Source organism: Bufo gargarizans, chromosome 1 (assembly GCF_014858855.1).
Source record: "Bufo gargarizans isolate SCDJY-AF-19 chromosome 1, ASM1485885v1, whole genome shotgun sequence".
Lineage (NCBI taxonomy): Eukaryota > Metazoa > Chordata > Amphibia > Anura > Bufonidae > Bufo > Bufo gargarizans.
The window spans coordinates 121,102,326-121,127,796 of NC_058080.1; the positions used below are offsets into that span (position 1 = coordinate 121,102,326).

Consider the following 25,471-nt stretch of genomic DNA (forward strand, 5'->3'; position numbering starts at 1 on the left):
TCTACAGCAGTAAAGAAAAATGTCTGCGTTGTTATGGAAACCTGGTGTACAGCTGTGTATGTGGAGACTAACGGCCTGTGAGCTTCTATTGGCTGATGAGGGTCATGTGACCAAGCTTCTATTGGCTAATGCATTTTTTGGGAATATCTCAGGAACGATACGTCCTAGAGAGCTGAGACCTGGTCTAAAACCTTCCCGGACACCTGATGTACCTGTGTGCCAATTTTTTTATTGTAAATGCGACAGTGCGGATTCCTTTAGTGGACATACATACATACATACATACATACACACACATACACTCAGTTTTATATATTAGATGCATTATCATTTTGTAGTTTAGATCCTTAATGGTTGGTCTTTCTCATCAGGTTCATCTTCGCTACTTGTAGATTCTTCTCCAAATAGATCTGTCCCTACATAATAAGAGCTGTCTTTATCTTTGGACGCAATCTTGAGGGTGACAAGTGAAGGTGTATCGCTCATGCCAATCAGAATGGTTTTTCTGTCAGCAGCTAAGGTCAAACAACAGATTTTACTATCAGGGGTAAAAACTGAAACCACAGTTCCATTGTCCAGGTCCCACAAGCTGACATCACCTATGGATAGACAAAACATAGAACACAATGTCTATCTTTCATGTAAACCATCAATATAGATGTTCTCATTCAAAGAGTTTTCTTTATTTTCTTGACTATAAAAATTGTAGATTCACACTGAAGGCATCAAAACTATGAATTAACACACGTGGAATTATATACATAACAAAAATGTGTGAAACAACTGAAAATATGTCATCTTTTAGGTTCTTCAAAGTAGCCACGAAAAAGTAGCAAGAAAAAAGCAGCTAAGTAAAGAAAAACTAGTGGCCATCATTACTTTAAGAAATGAAGGTCAGTCAGTCCGAAAAAATTGGGAAAACTTTGAAAGTGTCCCCAAGTGCAGTCACAAAAACCATCAAGCGCTACAAAGAAACTGGCTCACATGCAGACCGCCCCAGGAAAGGAAGACCAGTCTAATTGACACCCGGCTCATGCCAGACTGCATAGAGGCGGGCTTAGGGCAGGGGAGTTACAGCCTGGAGTGAGGGAAGGGCTACCCCCTTGACTTCTATCGTGACTTGTGATGCTGGAGAAGAGTACTTTATAAGGTGATTTTTTCATGCATATACATGGCAGAAAAGCGGGAAAAGACTGTATGATAACACAATGAGGATGATCTATAAGGTACTTTTGATAGTTTATTAAGTGAAATGCAGGTGAAAGGTTCGCTTTAAGAGGAGAATGTGTGAATCAGGCCTTCATGGTAGAATATCTGCTAGGAAACCACTGCTAAGGACAGGCAACAAGCAGAAGAGACTTGTTTGGGCTAAAGAACACAAGGAATGGACATTAGACCAGTGGAAATCTGTGCTTTGGTCTGATGAGTCCAAATTTGAGATCTTTGGTTCCAACCACCTTTTCTGCGTCGCACAAAGACACGGTGGTTGGAACCAAAGATCTCAAATGGACGGATGGACTCTACATGTCTGGTTCCCACCGTGAAGCATGGAGGAGGATGTGTGATGGTGTGGGGGTGCTTTACTGGTGACACTGGTGGGGATTTATTCAAAATTGAAGGCATACTGAACCAGTATGGCTACCACAGCATCTTGCAGGGGCATGCTATTCCATCCGGTTCACGTTTAGTTGGACCATCATTTATTTTTCAACAGGACAATGACCCCAAACACACCTCCAGGCTGTGTAAGGGCTATTTGACCACGAAGGAGAGTGATGGGGTGCTGCGCCAGATGACCTGGCCTCCACAGTCACCGGACCTGAACCCAATCAAGATGGTTTGGGGTGAGCTGGACCACAGAGTGAAGGCAAACGGGCCAACAAGTGCTAAGCATCTCTGGGAACTCCTTCAAGACTGTTGGAAGACCATTTCAGGTGACTACCTCTTGAAGCTCATCAAGAGAATGCCAAGAGTGTGCAAAGCAGTAATCAAAGCAAAAGGTGGCTACTTTGAAGAACCTAGAATATGACATATTTTCAGTTGTTTTACACTTTTTTGTTATGTACTGTATGTAAGGGCTCATGCACACAAAAGTACTTTTTGTCTGTATCTGATCCACATTTTCTGTGGATCGAATGCGGACCAATTAACTTTAATGGGGATGCAAAAGATGCGGACAGCACATGGCCCTGCAAAAAACTTAGAACATGTCCTACTCTTGTCGGTTTTACAGACAAGCATAGGACAGTTCTATAGAGGGCAGGGTGTTCTGTTCCGCAAAATGTGGAACACATATGGCTGGTATCCGTGTTTTGTGGATCCGCAATTTACGGACCTCATAAACGGCAAGGGCCGTATGCATGAGCCCTAACAAAATTGTTTTAGACTTCATGCATCCAAACACCCCACACCCTATTCACTATTGTCTTACAGGTATTCACAGAGCTGGGTACACTTACCTGATAGTAAGATTGCTTTTGATCCTCTTTCTATGATTTGTATTTTGCTGTGTACTGTAAGACAGAGGTTTTCATATCCTGGAATTATCTTGTGTTTACGCCTGAAAGGATCCCAGACCTTCAGTCTATAATGAAAAGACAAATACAGTGTTAATACACCAAATAGGACATAAGTCACCTAACATTGGCCAATCCATTACAATTTCGCCAAATAGGAAGGGAATGTTTTCAACCCCTGCATCATGTGCCTTGATGCTAAGAAAAATTTGCATATCTATGTTAAAGGGTCACCGTACTTTCACACAATTTCATTTCATTTAATAGAGAATGGTGTAACTATCACATTTCTAAAATCACTTTATTTAAAGAATGCCTGCATCCACCTGAAAAAAGCTGTAAAGTCATGGCCACTAGTGGTCTCACGTCCACCTAATTTGCAGTTCACTGTCTGTTGTCAAGAAAGATCTGTCCCTAATAACTGAGACGCAGAAGATGGCAAAGAGGAGGTGGTGGCATTTCAGAGCAAGCGGAGATCCAGAGCTTGATAAAAGAGCCTCATGACTTTCTGTATGTGTGATGTCCCCCTTCTTATCTGTTCTGTAAACTTCGGAGTGAAAACAAACATAGTGGGAAGTAAGAGAGAATGTTACAGCAGTACAGTGCTGGCACATTTCACATAGGGAGAAACCCCCTGCTTGTCAGAGAATTGCATCTAGCTGTGCAGCCAAAACAGGGAATAATATGGCTAAAAGAAACATTAGGGAAGCCCCAAAAAACTGTTTCTTTACAGTTATAGTTATACAAAAATGTACGGCCATTATACACACTTTTTTTTAAACCCAGGTACTCTTTAAATGTATTACAAAGTATTAAAACAATACTACTAAATCATTGAACATGTAGGACTACTGAAAACCATGTATGTTGTCCCTAAACTGGAACACCTCTGTACTCGCCACAATATTAAATATAAAAATGTGTACTTGCAAGCAACTGATGCTGTTAAATTAATATGCACAGATGCATATGATTTCATAAAAAATTGTTGAATTTGTGCAAGAAAAGAAATATAGAATTGTAAAACTGTATATGCTATTAGAGATTCATTGCCATAAAAAGCAAGATGCTGAGCATGATTAACAGCTAGACCAGGGTGAGCTGAGATGTAGAAACAGTTTTACAAAGCAGATTTTGTCAATTCAAAGTGAAAATCCACAACCTTTCCAAAACCTAATGGGCCTCCTGTGTAATTTATAATCTGCAGGATGCCCTGAAATCCACAATGCCCGTTTTATCATACATGCAGTTGGGGTACTTCATTAAGCATGCAAAGTCTGAATATGGCCTATCTTTTTGTGACCTCTTTGTCACATAAACTTAAAGGGCTTCTGTCAGCCCACTAAACCGTATATTTTTTTTTTGTTTACTTATAATCCCTATACTGCAATTTATGCCTACATAATCTAATTAATCATTTTGGTTTAGTAGATTGTGTTAGAAACGTGCCTTTAAAATATGCAAATTACCTTGCTACCAGCAAGTAGGGAGGCTACTTGCTGGTAGCAGCCGCATCCTCCGATCCTAAAGACGCCCCCCCTCCGCATGTTGATTGACAGGGCCAGGGAACGGGATCATCCTCTGCTGGCCATGTCTGCTATCAAGGACTCGCGCCTGCGCCGTAACGGTATTCAGTCGGCGCAGGCGCACTGAGAGGCGGCCGCTCCATCCACAATGCGCCTGCGCCGATGACATTACATCTACACCCGGCGCAGGTGCATTGAGGATGGAGCGGCCGAGCGAGCGAACGCCTCTCAGTGCGCCTGCGCCGATTGAAGACAGGTACGGCACAGGTGCGAGATTTTGAATGCAAACAGGGCCAGCAGAGAACGATCCCGTTCCCTGGCCCCGTCAATCAACATGAGGAGGGGGCGTCATTAGGATCGGAGGATGCGGCTGCTACCAGCAAGTAGCCGCCCTACTTGCTGGTAGCAAGGTAATTTGCATATTTTAAAAGCACGTTTTAAACTAAATCTACTGGACCAAAATGATTAATTAGATTGTAGGCATAAATCGCAGTGTAGGGATTATAAGTAAACAAAAAAAACAAAAAAACGGTTTAGTGGGGTGACAGAAGCCCTTTAAAAGAAGGCATACTAGATCTAATTAATATCCATGGGTTCCCAACAGAACGTTGTTGAGATTCCATATGCAGAAGTTCAGTCTGGATCGTTTTTTCAAGGGCCCAGAAAATGATACATTTTTGGGGTGTTGATTAGTGTTGAGCGAGCATGCTCGGCTGAACACCAGTTCTGCTCGAGCATCGCAGTGTTCAGCCGAATATCGCGTGTGCCAAGCGCGATGCTCGAGTCAGTGTATTTAAATCTAATGCCATTGGGTTCCAGCAGTATTCCACTAGTATCGTGACACCCAGTGTATTTAAATCTAATTTAGCGTCTATTTCTGAAAAGTTTCTGGCAGGATTCAAACTCACAACCTTCTACGTTACAGCCAAGAATGTTAACCACTACACTATAGATCCGCATGGCCAGTCTGGCAGGGACAAAGCCTAAACACAGGAAGCACCAGAAGCTTGAATAGGAGGTTGCAGGACAGAAGGATGAAGCAGAGCCAGGCAGGCGGAGCCGTTACCGGTAGCAACGGTGCAGGACCGAAGGATGCAGCAGAGCCGAGGTCAGACGAGCAATGGGTAAGGGCAGGCGGCACAGGAACGTAGTCAAGCAATCCGGGTCAGCAACAGGAGGTAGCAGGATGTCACAGAGTATTAGGGTAAACCGCAAGGAGGAACAAACCAGAGGGCTAGTTCCAAGCAAGAGGACTGCACAAGCAGAAGCTAAACACAATACTCAAGCAATTAGTAACAGGCTTGAAATGTTTAAATGTGAAACAGGAAGTAAGATGGCACCCAGCTGAGACACAATCCACCATCTTAACTGAGGAAGAACTTGAGGGCAAGACAATCTGAACTAAACAGACATAGCAGGTTTTCTGACACTGGGTGTCCCCAAGTACTGACTCCATATATGGACATAGCTATATATGGAGTCAGAGCAGGGACTCCTAAGTCGAACTAGAGTCCCGACACCCACCCTCTTCAGAGCAGGGGGTGCCTGGTTTAATGCTCAGGTTTTCCCATTGACTTCCTTCGTGCTCGGGTGCTCTGTAGAGCACCCGAGCATCGGGAAGTGTTCTACTCGAGCACACGAGCACTTTGGTGCTCAACCAACACTAGTATTGATTTTTTTTTTTTTTAAACGTCATCAGTTTTGATGAAAAAATATTCATGTTTTCCACTTACATGTTTTCAGAAGACACTCCAAAAGCAATTCTGTCAGCTTCGTCGGTGATAGACACACAACAAATATTTGGTTCATTTTTCAGTCTTTTCTTGACCTACAGAGAAATTTCATAAGTCTTCAAACTTAGAAACATAGAAACACGGATTACAGATTAAAAGATGATCATCAAAACATGTAAGAAACATTTCTTACAAAAACCTCTCTAAAATCTAAGTTAACAGATTAAGGACCTTGGACGAGAATGCTCATCCTAAATTGCCAGTATTTAGCAGAGTCCTGCAGTCCGTCCCCTGCCCCACATGCGCTGTCTTGATCAGCGTCACATGATCCACCCCATCAGGTCAACGCCGTAAAAAAAAAAAAAAAAAAAAAAACTGGGCCAAAAAAGGCATTTTTTGTCACCTTACATTACAAAAAGTGTAATACCAAGTGATCAAAAAGCCATATGTACCCCAAAATAGTACTAATCAAACAGTCACCTCATGCTACAAAAAAATTAGCCCCAACATAAGACAATCGCCAGAAAAGTATAAAAAATAAAGCTTTCAGAAAATGGAGACACAAAAACAAAAAATGCTTTTATTGTGTACAATTTATGGGTGGTTTCCACTATGTAAGCCCCACAAAGTGACTTTATAACTGAAAATTTATTCCAAAATTTGCATCCTAAAAAAACTATTACATTTACAAAATAATGCAAACATGAACGTAGACATATGGGAAATGTAAAGTAAGAACTCTTTTATGCGGTATCACTATCTGTCTTAGGCCTCATGCACACGGCCTCAGGTCTCATGCACATCCTAATGCATTCTGAATGGAGAACAATCCATTCAGTATGCATCAGGATATCTTCAGTTCAGTCACTGTACGGTTTTTGGACAGAGAAAAAAAACACAGCATGCTGCAGTATTTTCTCCGTCCAAAATTCCGGAACACTTGCCAGAATGCCGGATCCGGCATTATTTTACATTGAAATGCATTAATGCCGGATACGGCTCTAAGTGTTCTGGAAAAACTGATCCCGTTTTGCGGTCTGTGCATGCGCAAACCTTTAAAAATGTGAAAAAGATAAATACCGTATCCGTATCCGTTTTTACGGATGACAACTGGAGAGACGGATCCGGTATTGCAATACATTTGTGAGACGGATTCAGATCCGTCTACAAATGGTATCCGTTTGCATACAGATTGCCTGATCCGGCAGTTCTGGCGACGGAACTGCCTGCCAAAATCCAGCAACGCTAGTACCCTTAAAAGCAAATAATAAAACATTTTAAAAATTGCTAATTTTTCTAAATTTTCTGTACATTTTGGAATTTATAATAAACAAAGGTGAATTATATAATCTCAAATTTACCACTATCATGAAGTACAATGTATCGCGAGAAAACAGTCTCAGAATCGCTTGGATAAGTAAAAGCATTTTGGAGTTATTACCACATAAAGTAAAACGGCATGGTCCTTAAAGGGGTATTCCCATCTCAGACAATGGGATCTGCACCTATCTCGTAAAGGCAGCTGGCAAAGATGCTTAGCACTTGTTGGCCCTTTTGCCTTCACTCTGTGGTCCAGCTCACCCCAAACCATCTCGATTGGGTTCAGGTCCGGTGACTGTGGAGGCCAGGTCATCTGGCGCAGCACCCCATCACTCTCCTTCATGGTCAAATAGCCCTTACACAGCCTGGAGGTGTGTTTGGGGTCATTGTCCTGTTGAAAAATAAATGATGGTCCAACTAAACGCAAACCGGATGGAATAGCATGCCGCTGCAAGATGCTGTGGTAGCCATACTGGTTCAGTATGCCTTCAATTTTGAATAAATCCCCACCAGTGTCACCAGCAAAGCACCCCCACACCATCACACCTCCTCCTCCATGCTCCACGGTGGGAACCAGGCATGTAGAGTCCATCCATTCACCTTTTCTGCGTCGCACAAAGACACGGTGGTTGGAACCAAAGATCTCAAATTTGGACTCATCAGACCAAAGCACAGATTTCCACTGGTCTAATGTCCATTCCTTGTGTTCTTTAGCCCAAACAAGTCTCTTCTGCTTGTTGCCTGTTCTTAGCAGTGGTTTCCTAGCAGATATTCTACCATGAAGGCCTGATTCACACAGTCTCCTCTTAACAGTTGTTCTAGAGATGTGTCTGCTGCTAGAACTCTGTGTGGCATTGACCTGGTCTCTAATCTGAGCTGCTGTTAACCTGCGATTTCTGAGGCTGGTGACTCGGATGAACTTATCCTACGCAGCAGAGGTGACTCTTGGTCTTCCTTTCCTGGGGCAGTCCGCATGTGAGTCAGTTTCTTTGTAGCGCTTGATGGTTTTTGTGACTGCACTTGGGGACACTTTCAAAGTTTTCCCAATTTTTCGGACTGACTGACCTTCATTTCTTAAAGTAATGATGGCCACTCGTTTTTCTTTACTTAGCTGCTTTTTTCTTGCCATAATACAAATCCTAACAGTCTATTCAGTAGGACTATCAGCTGTGTATCCACCTGACTTCTCCACAAGGCAACTGATGGTCCCAACCCCATTTATAAGGCAAGAAATCCCACTTATTTAACCTTAAAGGGGACACCTGTGAAGTGAAGACCATTTCAGGTGACTACCTCTTGAAGCTCATCAAGAGAATGCCAAGAGTGTGCAAAGCAGTAATCAAAGCAAAAGGTGGCTACTTTGAAGAACCTAGAATATGACATACACTACGTGCAGAATTATTAGGCAAATGAGTATTTTGACCACATCATCCTCTTTATGCATGTTGTCTTACTCCAAGCTGTATAGGCTCGAAAGCCTACTACCAATTAAGCATATTAGGTGATGTGCATCTCTGTAATGAGAAGGGGTGTGGTCTAATGACATCAACACCCTATATCAGGTGTGCAAAATTATTAGGCAACTTCCTTTCCTTTGGCAAAATGGGTCAAAAGAAGGACTTGACAGGCTCAGAAAAGTCAAAAAATAGTGAGATATCTTGCAGAGGGATGCAGCACTCTTAAAATTGCAAAGCTTCTGAAGCGTGATCATCGAACAATCAAGCGTTTCATTCAAAATAGTCAACAGGGTCGCAAGAAGCGTGTGGAAAAACCAAGGCGCAAAATAACTGCCCATGAACTGAGAAAAGTCAAGCGTGCAGCTGCCAAGATGCCACTTGCCACCAGTTTGGCCATATTTCAGAGCTGCAACATCACTGGAGTGCCCAAAAGCACAAGGTGTGCAATACTCAGAGACATGGCCAAGGTAAGAAAGGCTGAAAGACGACCACCACTGAACAAGACACACAAGCTGAAACGTCAAGACTGGGCCAAGAAATATCTCAAGACTGATTTTTCTAAGGTTTTATGGACTGATGAAATGAGAGTGAGTCTTGATGGGCCAGATGGCTGGATTGGTAAAGGGCAGAGAGCTCCAGTCCGACTCAGACGCCAGCAAGGTGGAGGTGGAGTACTGGTTTGGGCTGGTATCATCAAAGATGAGCTTGTGGGGCCTTTTTGGGTTGAGGATGGAGTCAAGCTCAACTCCCAGTCCTACTGCCAGTTTCTGGAAGACACCTTCTTCAAGCAGTGGTACAGGAAGAAGTCTGCAAGGTAAGAAAAACATGATTTTCATGCAGGACAATGCTCCATCACACGCGTCCAAGTACTCCACAACGTGGCTGGCAAGAAAGGGTATAAAAGAAGAAAATCTAATGACATGGCCTCCTTGTTCACCTGATCTGAACCCCATTGAGAACCTGTGGTCCATCATCAAATGTGAGATTTACAAGGAGGGAAAACAGTACACCTCTCTGAACAGTGTCTGGGAGGCTGTGGTCAGAAATGTATATTTGTGAATGTTGAGATGTTATATTGGTTTCACTGGTAAAAATAAATAATTGAAATGGGTATATATTTGTTTTTTGTTAAGTTGCCTAATAATTATGTACAGTAATAGTCACCTGCACACACAGATATCCCCCTAAAATAGCTAAAACTAAAAACAAACTAAAAACTACTTCCAAAAATATTCAGCTTTGATATTAATGAGTTTTTTGGGTTCATTGAGAACATGGTTGTTGTTCAATAATAAAATTAATCCTCAAAAATACAACTTGCCTAATAATTCTGCACTCCCTGTATTTTCAGTTGTTTCATACTTTTTTGTTATGTATATAATTCCACATGTGTTAATTCATAGTTTTGATGCCTTCAGTGTGAATCTACAATTTTCATAGTCATGAAAATAAAGAAAACTCTTTGAATGAGAAGGTGTGTCCAAACTTTTGGTCTGTACTGTAGGTGTGGGTCCCAGTGGTGGCACTTGCACCTATCAGACAATATGGCACCTATCTGGCGATATGCCCCGATTGTCTCAGATGGGATTACCCCTGTAAGGTGAAAAATGGCAAGGTCCTTAAGGGGTTAAGTTACAGCTGCACTGTAACATTTCATGTACGACAATGGTGTTGCAATGTGACATGCGACTTTTACTCTATTGACTTTAGAGGGGTTCCCTGGGAATTAAAAAAATTTAAATACTTAAATATTACTTCATTATAAATATATTCCCAAGTACCTTTCATTAGTTATAATGGCTCGTTTTGTCTGGGGAGCAATCATTAGGAGAAATGGCCGCTGTCCAATTAGTACACACAAAACATGTCCTAATCACACAGCAGGATAAGTTACTTGTGAACACTGAGGTAAAGAGCTGTCTCATCCTCCTCTCTGCTCTGCTTATCAGGGATTATTATCCTGAATACAGATAAGATCTTCAGCTGAATCTCTGTAGGAATGGGGTTCATGAGCAGATGTGGCTAATAAGCAGCAGCACTTGTATGCAGTCTCCATTACCACAGCCTGTCCTGTCCGTCCTCTGTACTTCATGTCTCCTCATGAACTCTATTTCTACAGAAATTCTGCTAAATATCATATTCAACTATATTCAGGAGCATAATCTCTGACAAGCAGAGTAGAGAGGAGGATGAGGCAGCTCTTTATCTCAGTGTTGTGAAGTAACTTGTCCTGCTGTGTGATTAGAACAGGTTTTGTGTATACTAAAAGGATGCAGCCATTTTGTTTCTCCTAATCATTGCTCCCTAGACAAAAAGAACTATTATAACTAATGAAAGGCATTTTGCAATTTATTTATAATAAAGTAATATTTATGTATTTTCCTTTTCTTAATTCTTGTAGAACCCCTTTAATGCAAGTCCTGCATGGCACATGACTCATCTGCAACTTGGCAGTGTTTTAACATACAAATCACAGTTCTAAAATAGTCCAACTTGAAATCTTGCACTACATTTCGCATGTAGCCACACCCTTAGTGATCCAACAGGCACCATTCATTTCCATCATTTGATGGCTCAGGTGCTTCCATCATCCTGCTCTTATAATTTACCTGAGCATTAACTGGAATTAAAAGTGCTGCTTTTGGACCCATTCCTAGTGATGTGTCTGTATGAGCATGTTATGTCTACTGGTTTAAATAACATGTTACCGTAATTCTTTTTTTTACCATATATGCATTTTTTTTTTTTTTCAAAATAAAACTTCTTTTTATGGAAAAAAGTTTTACCGGTAAATATGATTTTTTTAAACTTTTTTTATGAATATTAACAATTTTTTTTACTCCTACTAAGGGACTTTACAGTACAATCATTTGATCACTTATGTGATGCTTTGGCATACTCTGTATACCAAAGCATTATCACCTGTCACTCAAACTGACAGGCTTCTGTCACCCCACTAAACCGTTTTTTTTTTTTTTTTTGGTTTACTTATAATCCCTATACTGCGATTTATGCATACATAATCTACAAACCGGATTCCAAAAAAGTGGAGACACACGATATTCACGATACAAATCGTGAATAAAAACTGAATGCAATGATGTGAAGGTGCCAACTTCTAATATTTTATTCAGAATAGAACATAAATCACGGAACAAAAGATTAAACTGAGAAAATGTACCATTTTAAGGGAAAAATATGTTGAATCAGAATTTCAAGGTGTCAACAAATTCCAAAAAAGTTGGGACAAGGCCATTTTCACCACTGTGTGGCATCTCCCCTTCTTCTTACAACACTCAACAGACGTCTGGGGAACGAGGAGACCAGTTTCTCATGTTTAGAAATAGGAATGCTCTCCCATTCTTGTCTAATACAGGCCTCTAACTGTTCAATCGTCTTGGGCCTTCTTTGTTGCACCTTCCTCTTTATGATGCGCCAAATGTTCTCTATAGGTGAAAGAACTGGACTGCAGACTGGCCATTTCAGTACCCGGATCCTTCTCCTACGCAGCCATGATGTTGTGATTGATGCAGAATGTGGTCTGGCATTATCTTGTTGAAAAATGCAGGGTCTTCCCTGAAAGAGATGACGTCTGGATGGGAGCATATGTTGTTCTAGAACCTGAATATATTTTTCTGCATTGATGGTGCCTTTCCAGACATGCAAGCTGCCCATGCCACACGCACTCATGCAACCCCATACCATCAGAGATGCAGGCTTCTGAACTGAGCGTTGATAACAACTTGGGTTGTCCTTGTCCTCTTTGGTCCAGATGACATGGCGTCCCAGATTTCCAAAAAGAACTTTGAATCGTGACTCGTCTGACCACAGAACAGTCTTCCATTTTGCCACACTCCATTTTAAATGATCCCTGGCCCAGTGAAAACGCCTGAGCTTGTGGATCTTGCTTAGAAATGGCTTCTTCTTTGCACTGTAGAGTTTCAGCTGGCAACGGCGGATGGCACGGTGGATTGTGTTCACTGACAATGGTTTCTGGAAGTATTCCTGAGCCCATTCTGTGATTTCCTTTACAGTAGCATTCCTGTTTGTGGTGCAGTGTCGTTTAAGGGCCCGGAGATCACGGGCATCCAGTATGGTTTTACGGCCTTGACCCTTACGCACAGAGATTGTTCCAGATTCTCTGAATCTTCGGATGATGTTATGCACAGTTGATGATAGATGCAAAGTCTTTGCAATTTTTCGCTGGGTAACACCTTTCTGATATTGCTCCACTATCTTTCTGCGCAACATTGTGGGAATTGGTGATCCTCTACCCATCTTGGCTTCTGAGAGACACTGCCACTCTGAGAAGCTCTTTTTATACCCAATCATGTTGCCAATTGACCTAATTAGTGTTAATTGGTCTTCCAGCTCTTCGTTATGCTCAAATTTACTTTTTCCAGCCTCTTATTGCTACTTGTCCCAACTTTTGGGGGATTTGTTGACACCGTGAAAAATTTAATCAATGTATTTTTCCTTTAAAATGATACATTTACTCGGATTAAACGTTTGATCTGTCATCTACGTTCTATTACAAATAAAATATTGACATTTGCCATCTCCACATCATTGCATTCAGTTTTTATTCACAATTTGTTTAGTGTCCCAACTTTTTGGGAATCCGGTTTGTAATTAATCATTTCAGTTCAGTAGATTCTGTTAAAAACTTACTTTTAAAATATGCAAATGACCTTGCTACCAGCAAGTCGGGCGGCTACTTGCTGGTAGCAGCCGCATCCTCCTATCCTAAAGACGCCCCCTCCGCATGTTGATTGACAGGGCCAGGGAACGGGATCATCCTCTGGCTAGCCCTGTCTGCTATCAAGATCTCGCGCCTGCGCCGTAACGGTATTCAGTCGGCGCAGGCGCACTGAGAGGCGGACGCTCGCTCGGCCGCTCCATCCTCAATGCGCCTGCGCCGATGATGTCATTGAGTACACCCGTCCCTTCCGGGGGGTGTGGGGTGACAGAAGCCCTTTAAGCCATTCCTCGGGCACTACCTAACAGGCATACATCCATGTCAGGCCTGGGTGCATTTGCTAGGCCCCTGGCTGCCAAAACAACCATTAGCACCCTGTCATCGCATTTGTCGGCGCCAATGGGGACAGTGGAAACCCCCTCCCTCTGTCAAACTACTTAGATGCCAGAGTTACTATTAATCAATAATAAAAATGTGCATTTGTGTCAATTACTGACAAATTAACACTGAGGGAAAATGGAAAGGGGCTGCCTTAGGCCCAGGGGCAGATTGGCCATAGACCTTACAGGGAAATCTCGCAGTGGGCCAATGCCCATTGGGCCGCCTCAGCCCTTCTCAAGGCTGCCCAGTAGAAGTTTTTGGGGATGTATTTTGTGCTGCTGGCAGTATTATGTGATGGACTGTGGTATTTGGCTCTGTTGGGGTTGTATAATGTGCCACAGTATGGTATTGCTGGCCCTGCCTTCCATCAGTTTGAACTCAACTACAAAACCAGGCCACTTTTAGTATTTTTTCCAGGGACACTTTGAATTCCCAGTCCGCCCCTGCTTAGGCCACATTCACATCTGCCCTGTGAACTCCGGTAGTCTGTTCCGGTGAAGCCGGACACTGTAGTTCTGTTGCAGTTTACCCGGATATCACCGTGCACCGCCAGATCCCCATTCACTATAATAGCATCCAACGGCCTTCGGCATATATGCCGGCTTTCGTGCAGACAAAGAATGCTGTGTGTAGTATTTTTTGTCTGGCCGAAAGCCGGCATATATGCCGGATACAGTGACCGGATAAGGTGCCGGAGTTCACAGCTGAGATGTGAACCCGGTCTTAGTGAGACTCCTTTAATTTGTGGTTTCCTTCTGTGATTGTGCCTTGGTTTCCTCCTCTTTGTTGAAATAGACTAGATCATTTCAGGTTTAGAAATGCCCCATTTCCAACATTCTCTAGGGTCCAGGGATCTGAGGATTTCCATTTTTATTACTGGAATACAATGGTAAATGCTTTTGTTATCATTGAATGTCAACCACAAAACACAAAGACACAATATCCCATATATCTTACCAGTCCATTCTGAAGATCCCATAAAGTTACATAGCTAGTTTTGTCAGCATCACAGTAATTGGAGAGAGCCAAGAAACTGCCATTGTATGTCAGAGCAGCATTATGTAAAAAGAGCATTGATGTCTTGTCCTCCAGAGTATGCAGGTGGGTGACGGTCTCCAGGCTAAACACACAGAGGTGGTGGGCATAGTATGAGCATACGATCACCTGCAAAATATGAGAGTGATCAGGGTGCACCGGACTCAACCAACGACTTTATAGAAAAGAGACAATAGTTTTTGCTGATTTATTCAGCATCTAACAGCTGATACATTTTAAAAGAAAAATATTACATTTACAAGATATTTTAAAGAAATGTTCAGGGTTGTTTTGTTCCAAAACCAGTGCCACCCCATTCCATAAGTTATGTGTGGTATTACAACTGTCAGTACTGTTTTAAGAAAAAGCAGCCACCTTTTTCGAGTTTTGGAGAACTTTAACATATAGGGGGTCATTTATTAAGGGAAATGCAACTTATTTTAGTCATAAATATAGTCGCAAGTCCCTTTTTAACTGGTTGGATGACAATATTTTATGATTTTCATCATTTTGCCTTCAACCTTCTTTACCATTTGTATATTTTTGGATGTTTTCTAATAGGTGGTATTACCTTTTCATCCTCACTCAAGAGGTACTGATCTATAACATTGTTCTTCTCATTAGCCAGCTGTTGGATCCTTTCCATCTCTTGCTTTATCTCCCTCTCCTTCCTGCGTTGCTTTGCAGTTTTGGTCTCGTTGCGTCTTTCCCATGGTGTGATAATAGCTGAAATTACAATAATACCTAGTTTGTTTCATGTACAGTGTACACACTGGGAGGAAGCTAAAGCCAACATGCCATACAGTCAAGTTTTAAGAATGTCGATTTGTAGGTCATACAGGGAGTGCAGAATTATTAGGCAAGTTGTATTTTTGAGGATTAATTTTGTTATTGAACAACAACCATGTTCTCAATGAACCCAAAAAACTCATTAATATCAAAGCTGAATATATTGTTTTTGAACATTCAAAAACAAAACAAAAACAAATCAGTGACCAATATAACCACCTTTCTTTGCAAGGACACTCAAAAGCCTGCCATCCATGGATTCTGTCAGTGTTTTGATCTGTTCACCATCAACATTGCGTGCAGCAGCAACCACAGCCTCCCAGACACTGTTCAGAGAGGTGTACTGTTTTCCCTCCTTGTAAATCTCACATTTGATGATGGACCACAGGTTCTCAATGGGGTTCAGATCAGGTGAACAAGGAGGCCATGTCATTAGATTTTCTTCTTTTCAGGGGCGTCGTTAGGTCAAAACATTCGGGGCTTGAGCCCCGGATGTTTTGACCAGTGCCCCGAATGTATTGCTTGCAGTGCACTGGCAGGGCCGGCCAGCGCTCTGACTCTCCTGCGCTACACCGGCCCTGCCGCTCAAGTCCTAATCCGCCTGCCCTGTGCCTGCAGAGAGCAGACTTAACTTGAAAAATCATCCCCAGATTCTGCAGCCGGCCGCTCATCTCGGTGATTCCTACTGCAGCTCCGCCTCCGGCAACAGCAGGCAGCGCGGGGCGGCGCTTGCTCACTGACGTCAGGCGTCTGCTCCTCCCACTAGGCGACGCAGGCGTATGACGTCAGCGAGTGAGCACCGCCCGCACTGCCTGGAGCTGACTAGCTGAATAAAACTAGAGAGACTCTCTGACTGGGTAAGACTAGGTCACTATCACAGTATCACTATGAGCAAATTAAGTTAAAGTTACTAGGATTACAGTTTAAAATAATGTCCAGTTGTACACTGCTGTGAGTGGAGGGGAGGGGGATCTGTGGTGGATGGCACTGTTATGGGGAGGGCTGGGGGATCTGTGGGTGGCACCCTTATGGGGAGGGGGGATCTGTGGATGGCACCGTTATGGGGAGGGGGGATCTGTGGATGGCACCGTTATGGGGAGGGGGGATCTGTGGATGGCACCGTTATGGGGAGGAGGGGATCTGTGGATGGCACCGTTATGGGGAGGGGGGATCTGTGGATGGCACCGTTAAGGGGAGGGGGGATCTGTGGATGGCACCGTTATGGGGAGGGGGATCTGTGGATGGCACCGTTATGGGGAGGGGGATCTGTGGATGGCACCGTTATGGGGAGGGGGATCTGTGGATGGCACCGTTATGGGGAAGGGGGATCTGTGGATGGCACCGTTATGGGGAGGGGGATCTGTGGATGGCACCGTTATGGGGAGGGGGATCTGTGGATGGCACCGTTATGGGGAGGGGGATCTGTGGATGGCACCGTTATGGGGAGGGGGTCTGTGGATGGCACTGTTATGGGGAGGGGGTCTGTGGATGGCACTGTTATGGGGAGGGGGGATCTGTGGGGTTGCCCAGACGGCTAGGCCCTTCACTGTAGTTATTAACCCCATTCAGCAGTCCCCCATTCACTGAAGGTGGGACTACTGAAAGGGGTTATGACCACTGTGAAGGCCCCTCACCCTTTTGGTGGCAATGAGGGAGTGGCTTCATGGGATGGGGGTGTGGCTTCATGGGATGGGGGCGTGGTTTCATGTGGGCTCGTGCCCCGGATGTCTTCAGACCCTAGCAACGCCCCTGCTTCTTTTATACCCTTTCTTGCCAGCCACGCTGTGGAGTACTTGGACGCGTGTGATGGAGCATTGTCCTGCATGAAAATCATGTTTTTCTTGAAGGATGCAGACTTCTTCCTGTACCACTGCTTGAAGAAGGTGTCTTCCAGAAACTGGCAGTAGGACTGGGAGTTGAGCTTGACTCCATCCTCAACCCGAAAAGGCCCCACAAGCTCATCTTTGATGATACCAGCCCAAACCAGTACTCCACCTCCACCTTGCTGGCGTCTGAGTCGGACTGGAGCTCTCTGCCCTTTACCAATCCAGCCATCTGGCCCATCAAGACTCACTCTCATTTCATCAGTCCATAAAACCTTAAAAAAAATCAGTCTTGAGATATTTCTTGGCCCAGTCTTGACGTTTCAGCTTGTGTGTCTTGTTCAGTGGTGGTCGTCTTTCAGCCTTTCTTACCTTGGCCATGTCTCTGAGTATTGCACACCTTGTGCTTTTGGGCACTCCAGTGATGTTGCAGCTCTGAAATATGGCCAAACTGGTGGCAAGTGGCATCTTGGCAGCTGCACGCTTGACTTTTCTCAGTTCATGGGCAGTTATTTTGCGCCTTGGTTTTTCCACACGCTTCTTGCGACCCTGTTGACTATTTTGAATAAAACGCTTGATTGTTCGATGATCACGCTTCAGAAGCTTTGCAATTTTAAGAGTGCTGCATCCCTCTGCAAGATATCTCACTATTTTTGACTTTTCTGAGCCTGTCAAGTCCTTCTTTTGACCCATTTTGCCAAAGGAAAGGAAGTTGCCTAATAATTATGCACACCTGATATAGGGTGTTGATGTCCACACCCCTTCTCATTACAGAGATGCACATCACCTAATATGCTTAATTGGTAGTAGGCTTTCGAGCCTATACAGCTTGGAGTAAGACAACATGCATAAAGAGGATGATGTGGTCAAAATACTCATTTGCCTAATAATTCTGCACGTAGTGTATGTTATACCTAATATTTTTATGTTTCTTTCCTTTTTTTCTAATATGGTCTTTGACCTAGTTCACCTAGTGTTTTGGTCAAGCCAGGATCGGAGTCTACACAGAGAGAAGGAATAATGCAAAGATTTGCTCGTGTTTGGCTCACAATCGTTGTGGAACTCACTAATTGAACACTGACCAAAACACTAACAGGAGAACTAGGCCTCACTGAGCGAATTCATCAGTGTATCACTAGAAACCTGTAATTGACTGAGAGAAAAATAACACCATTGCAAAGAGTAAAGTCATATGTACCGGTACCTGCACGCCATTTTACTGGAAATTGGTGTGGATTTGCAATGGTAAGTTTTGTCCTTGAGGTTTTAGCAATTAAAACATCTCAAGGACCTCCTAAAACAGCATTGTCAAACATGGGCATAGCACAATTGCAAGCAGTTTTTGATCTCCCCTCAAAGGGGTTGTCCAGGAGTTCCAAAATTTCAAACAAGTTGTGAAGGCCAATTTACTATTGAAATAAACATAGATTAATAGTGGTGGTTTTTTAATTTTTTTGCCACTTGCCACCCAATCCTCTTAGCACATGCTACTTGACATCACATGTCAAATGTATGGCACATGATCTAGAGTGCTACCTGAAAAGGAAAGAATGGGTCGCGTGACCCCCGCCAAAAATTGGTGGATCGGTATAGAAATGAAACAGGGAATAAATGACAAAATTCTAGACACTGGAATTTGAATTGTTCCATCATGAAAAAAGTCATTGAAAACACTTTTAAAGTTATCTAAATATGACTGTTAAATGACTGAAAAGGAAGCTAAAAAGAGAAGTTCATTAATGTACTTTAAAAAAAATCTTAAAAATAAATCAATAAATAAATCATTTAGACAAATAGTTTTAATATTGTAGTCTGCAGCTCAAGACTTTTGATATCAATCCAATCCAAAATAATTTACAATAAAAAGTTGAGAATTGCCAGGGAATGTATGGCTTTCATGGCAACAACTGTATATAAACCATCACCATCAACTACCGATAAGGCATAGTAATTAGTGAATTATACATCAGATATTTTATACTTCCTGATAGCAGAACTACTGTTGCACCTGAATAAGTGAAAGTGAGATCTGTTTTTACCTGTCTCATTCATTTTCTTCTTTCGCTGCTTCACTTTTTTCTCAATAGTTTCCTTAGATATGTCATTGTCTGCCATTATGTCCAGGACCAAAGACTTAAATTGTGGCCTTAACCGATCCTTTATAAAGCCTGTCTCCATATTCCAAATAACAAAATGATCCCTACAAAACAGCAAAGGACATGGGTTATTTATGGGTTAACATTTTATTTTCGACCCCCTCTTACTTAATATAATAAGATGGCAAGATCATGTCTTTTGGATATAAAATACACAGGGAATGGGCTGGCTACAAGTGCACATGGGCTTTTGGGCAGCAGAGTGCCATTTGCCACATATCTAATCTACCTTTAGCTTGAGAGCATGTCCAAATCACCATGGTTTTCCGTAAGCAGAGTTTCTAAGCGCAGACATCTGTCCAGGTTTTCCTGGTGCTGACGCCAGCTTTGTGCAGAAACAAGAAGGTTTGTACATTCAAAAGGTTTTCCTGGAGTTATCCTTAGGATAGGTCACCCATATCAGATTGTGAGGGGTCTGATTTCTAGCACCCCTGATAATCAGCCTTTTGAGTGAGCCGGGGAGCTTGGACTAGAGTTGTGGCCTGTTCCTGGTGCACAGTACTGAGCATAGCATTGTCTAGCTCAGCCCTATTCACTGGAATAAGGATCTGCAGAATGGACGTGACCATTGGCCGTTATGTCACAGGCCAAGCAAGAGTACGCAGTGCTCACCCAAGGAGCGTGGTCTATTCCAACAGCTGATCTCAGGGGCGGACTGGGAACTTAAAGTGGCCCTGGAAAAAAAACTAAAAGTGGCCCTATGTTGTAGGCGGGTCCAAATTGACAGAAGGCAGGGCAACTGAAGTAGGACGGGCCAACAATACCATAGTGCAGAACAAAATACTGCCCCAGAACCAAATACCACAGTGCGGCAGAAAACACTGCCCACTTTAATTAATGCTGAGAGCATCAGATCTTTATTATCTGGCTGTCGGCCAAGAGGAGGGCTTGGGCGGTTGTCAGGGCATCGGCCAACTGAGAAATTTCCCTGTAGAGTCTCTGCCCAGTTTGCCCATGGCTGATTTGCTATTCCCTGCAATGGGAGCAGTGCTGCAGTAACCAGCTAACCAATGGAGCGGTGTAGTTTTGGCCTCAACCTCTGGTGCTGGAGCTACAGCAGAACAGCCGATTGGCAGGGATGTGGAATAAAAAAGAACCAGAAAACCCCTTTAACTCCTGGAAAACCTGGTTTAAGTGCTAGATGTATGGCATCAGGCATGGGGAAAGGCATTGTAATGCAAGCACATATCATTTTTCATTTGTATCATATACGTGATGAACACTTGGCTATCCCCACATGAATAGAAAATCTATCCCTCCCACTGTAGATTATTCCACATTCTCACCTATTTTCTGAAAGCCCCAGGAGTAGTCCTTTGTCCAGGACCCTGTACTCATGCTTAGGACAAGGTATAACATAGAGGCCTGTCTGCCGGCGGACGTATTTTTTCTTCAGCAAATCATAAGTGAGAAGAGTCTATGAAGACAAAGTAGCCATACAATTATACAGAGTGACCTCCTACTTTATACAGCTCCCAGAAGATACGTTCAAACAATCTACTGCCATTCACATAGCAAAATGGCTTTCTCAAAAATAGTCATGGATTTCTTCTCACCTGAAATATAGGTCTGGGGGTGTCAGTGAATGAGGCCATACCCCTGTCAGTGAGGATATAAAGCTTCATGTCTCTGACTAACACAATGTCGTTGCTCTCCATCAATCCTCGCTCCACGCGCACAGCACTGCTTTTACACTTTGATTTCACAATGTTCCAGACAGTGATCACCCCGGGCCTCACACTTCTGCAGACCGCATATCTGTACAGCACAGACAAGTCATTATCACCATGTTTTATTACATTGTAGACAACATGCATGGCTGCCTGAGTAGAATGGATTGCGTCCATTGCACTGGAAATGTCCATTATTACAGTACATTATTAAAGGGCATCTGTCAGCAGGTTTGTACCTATGAAACTGGCTGCCCTGTTACATGTGCTTTTGGCAGCTGAAGGCATCTGTGTTGGTCCCATGTTCATATATGTCTACATTTATGAGAAAGATTATGTTTTAATATATGCAAATTAGCTTCTAGGAGCAATGGGGGCGTTGCCATTACACTTAGAGACTCTGTTCTCTCTGCAACTCCCGCGCCCTATGCACTTAGAATGACAGGACCAGATGTGATGATGTTGATGAACATGGGACCAACGCAGGTGTCTTCAGCAGCCAAGTGCACATGTAACAGGTCAGCTGCACTTTAACAACTATAGTCTATTACACTGGAATTTTTTTTCCGCCTTTTAATATTAAGCATAAGTAGTATATATTTGTTAAAGATATAGAATATGTTGTCAAAAAGGTGATTGTCTGTATAAGACTTTAATCCTAATTGGAGAGTGCAGCAGCCAGTGACCAGGTAGCATTTCTTCATCATTACATATGAAAATACTTGTGAAAATCATTAAAGTTTTCTCCTGGTTTTAGCAAATACATTTGATTAGAATACAATTTTTATACAATGTATGGGCAATATGGATGTAGATATATAAAATGAGTCATTTTGATATATTTTACTTCAGGCTTAAAGGGAATCTGCCACCAGCGACCTCTTTATCCAGCTGTTTGCATAGAGATTTGGCTGTGGTTTATCTGATTACAATTCTGTTTTTGTTGTGTAGATCCTAGGCTGTGTTACCGAGTTATGATACTTTTTCTTAATATGCAATATGAGAGCATCACCATTGCTCCTGGTGCACACAAGCTCCACTGCTTTCTGCTACCACACTGAGAAGATAAGCCCATGCTCCTCTGTCTCTCTGCTGGACCCCTCAGAAGAAGCAGTACATTGAGTGTATGATCATTTCAGGAAGCAGGGGAGGAGATGACATGGCTCTTAATTGGAGAAGGAGGCTTTTTTCTCTTTTCTTATATTTGCTTGTACTATTGATTTAGGAAAAGTTTGTTGAAACAATGGTGCCTATGTAAGGGATTACCTGGGAAAGTTCTTCATTGTAACAATCTCTTGAAGTCCCATCGGCTATCTTTGCATTGTTGATGTTGACGGTCAGAGACTGGTCATTTATACGGTTGGCTAAATTCCATGATCGTAAGACGTGCTCTCCTTCACAGAAAGCTAGGCAGTACCGAAGATCAAAGCACACTTCTAAGACATTGACACGAAAATATGTTAAAATGGCATTTGTGTACATAAGATCATAATACATGTAAAGAGTTTAAGACAAGCTTGAATGTGACGTTACTACACAGTCGGCTCACATTATTATGACCACCAACCAATATCCAGTGTAACCACCATGTGCAGCATGGACAGCAACTAGACGGGCTGGGAATGACTCATTAAGGTCCTGGTAGGTTGTCGCAGATATCTGGAGCCATGCTGACTGCTGTCCATCCCACAGTTGCTGGAGGGTGCATGAGCGAACATGAGGATTGTCGGTGGTCCAACAGCTGCTCAATTGGGTTCAAGTCTGGGGAATTAGGGGGCCAGGGTAGTACCTGGAAGTTTTGGTCATACCGTTCCAACCGATGTTGGACATTTCTAGCCGTGTGACATGTCACATTGTCTTGATGGAATATCCCATGCACGACCACCCAAGGGAGGACAATCAGCATGTATGGGTGTATGTGATCTGTAAGAATGGATTCATACCCAAATCATTTGAGAGCCCCTTCTACATGGATGAGTGGGCCCAGTGAATGCCATGAACATTCCCCTGACCATAGTATTGCAACCACCAGCTTGTGTTCTTCCAGCAGTGGTTGCAAGGTATTTGTTCTCTGATGTTTCTTGCCTGACACGCCAAAGTCCATCTATTCGATGAGGCAGTAAACATCTCATCATCACTCATCAGAGAATACAACCCTTTGCAAATCAGCTGAGGTCCTATTCTGATACTGCAAAGAAAATTGAAGCTTTTCTACTGATGCAACTTTGTTGGCAGAGGTGCAGTGGCCATCCATCTGCTTCAGAGCCCCATATGCAGTAAGGGTCCCTGAACTGTTGTTTTAGACAAACGTCTGGTAGCTCCCTGGTTCATTTTGGCAGTCAGCTGCTCCACTGTAGCATGTTGGTTTGCCCTTGCGCACTTTCATAGCCAACATTCACCTCTGACATCCATGGCATGAGGTGCTTTGCAGTTTCCATGTTGATTGTTTGCAATGGTGCCATTTGTCCGCTCACTATACACTTTTATCACAGCAGCATGCAAACAGTTCACAAACTGCGCAATTTCTGAAATACTTCCACCCTTGGCCCAAAACACAATAATCGTCCTTTTTTGCAACTCTGATAAATCATACCTTTTACCCATGGCAACAACGAGGGATATGTGTGAAGACACCAAGAAGCTCACAACACCTGACTTCTTTCATGAGCTACATGGCGAAAGTAGGAAGTGGTCATAATAATGTGACTTGACCATGGGTTTGGGTACTGAACATTATAATTAGTACGTGAATGCTAGGAAACACTCTGAGGTTGCCTTGGTTGAGGTGTTGGTCTACATTACCCCAGTGGTTCAGTGCTGTTCACAAGGCTATGCATCAAGGACTATGAATGACTATGACCACGCTCCTGCTATTCAGGTCCGTTCTTAGGCCTCTTTTACACGGGCGTCGCGTGTGAGGGCCGAACAAGATGCGGGTTCGTTGCAGGAAAATGCTCAATTTTTCCGCACGAGTGCAAATCATTTTAATACGTTTTGCACGCAATGAGATAAATCGACATGTTTGGTACCCAGACCTGAACCCGGACTTTGGGTTAGGTGTTCTGTAGATTCTATTATTTTCCCTTAATACAGAATGCTTAGTAAAATGTCCATTGAGGGGTTAAAAATAATAAACAAATTTAACTCACCCCATCCACTTGGTCGCATAGTGGATCTCCTCTTCTTACTACTTTCTTCAGGACCTGGCTAAAGGACCTTTGATGACGTCACTGCGCTCATCACATGATCCATCACCATGGCGACCGACCATGTGATGAGCGCAGTGACGTCATCAAAGGTCCTTTAGCCAGGTACTGAAGAGAAGAGGAGATCCGCTACGCGATCAAGTGGATGGGGTGAGTTAAATTAGTTTATTATTTTTAACCCCTCAATGGACATTTTACTAAGCATTCTGTATTAAGAATTGGGTCCCCATCCTGATTGTCTCCTAGCAACCGTGCGTGAAAATCGCACCGCATCCGCACTTGCTTGCGAATGCTTGCGATTTTTACACAGCCCCATTCACTTCTATGGGGCCTGCGTTGTGTGAAAAACGCACAATATAGAGCTTGCTGCGATTTTCACGCATAAGTGATGCGTGAAAATCACGGCTCATGTACACAGCCCCATTGAAGTGAATGGGTCTGGATTCAGTGCAGGTGCAATGCGTTCACCGCACGCATTGCACCGGCGTGGAATTCTCGCCTGTGTGAAATGGGCCTTAAAGAGGAAGCAATGTCATGGAGGTCTCACATTCTTTATGTTACTAGTGCAATTCAATGATCAGTCTATCTCTAGTACTAAAACAACAATTTTCTCTTTACATGACCATCAGTTTTACTTCTCATTTTGGGTTAATTTCTCTGGACAAATAGTCACACCTCTGTGCCTGATACACACTTATCAAATAACACCATGCGACTGTTCTTATCGGAAAACTACTACTGCTTACCTCCTAGTGGCACCGATGAAAACTTTGCCATGTGTTTATGGTCCTCTGTTTCTAGATTCCAAACTACTATCTCAGTGGTATTGGCGTTTGGGAGCCGAGAAAACGCAACCACGTGAGATCCTTGACGATTCACAGCAAACTTGGTAATGAAGTCATTGCAGCAGCCCTTCACTGTGCGAATATAGGCAAATGTGTGCACACTGAAAAGCTCTATATGCACCATGTCATGTAATTTTGGCGAAGGATACCTGCAAAACAGTGTTTATTAGACTTTAGAGATCAAATACCAATTACTTATGTCCTATATTATTCTGTTTAGTGGAACGCATCCGGACGGAAAACTTGCTTGTGTGAAATTAGCCTTAGAGGAAACGCTTACATTCCTGTGAAAGGGAATATTTTGCATTATTCATT

The 25,471-nt window shown here is 43.0% G+C and overlaps 2 protein-coding genes across 2 annotated transcripts in view; both read right to left on the minus strand.

The window, feature by feature from the left end:
* Positions 1–257: 257 nt before the first annotated feature.
* LOC122934253 lies at positions 258–22,527 on the minus strand. The gene is made up of 9 exons (XM_044289624.1): positions 22,372–22,527; positions 20,992–21,193; positions 20,722–20,852; positions 19,319–19,479; positions 15,239–15,393; positions 14,590–14,796; positions 5,776–5,870; positions 2,460–2,584; positions 258–599 (listed from the first exon to the last, which is right to left on the minus strand). The coding sequence occupies exons 1-9, from the start codon at positions 22,410–22,412 to the stop codon at positions 340–342; spliced, it is 1,377 nt and encodes a 458-aa protein (XP_044145559.1). The 5' UTR covers positions 22,413–22,527; the 3' UTR covers positions 258–339.
* A 2,519-nt stretch (positions 22,528–25,046) lies between these two features.
* Positions 25,047–25,471, minus strand: part of LOC122924955 (NACHT domain- and WD repeat-containing protein 1-like) — a 38,432-nt gene continuing 38,007 nt past the window's right edge. The window contains exon 21 of the mRNA XM_044276501.1: positions 25,047–25,305. Within this exon, the coding sequence (XP_044132436.1) occupies positions 25,047–25,305 (259 nt within the window). The remainder of the gene's footprint in view (positions 25,306–25,471) is intronic.

What these genes read in the sequence shown, in the direction of transcription:
- LOC122934253 (XM_044289624.1), bottom strand. Translation starts at nt 22,412, where the DNA reads ATGGGACTTCAAGAGATTGTTACAATGAAGAACTTTCCCAG. An exon ending in CCCCCAGACCTATATTTCAG is followed by an intron (nt 20,853 to 20,991) that starts GTGAGAAGAAAT and finishes TTGTCTTCATAG; the next exon opens with ACTCTTCTCACTTATGATTT. An exon ending in GGAGTGTCTTCTGAAAACAT is followed by an intron (nt 2,585 to 5,775) that starts GTAAGTGGAAAA and finishes TTTTCATTATAG; the next exon opens with ACTGAAGGTCTGGGATCCTT.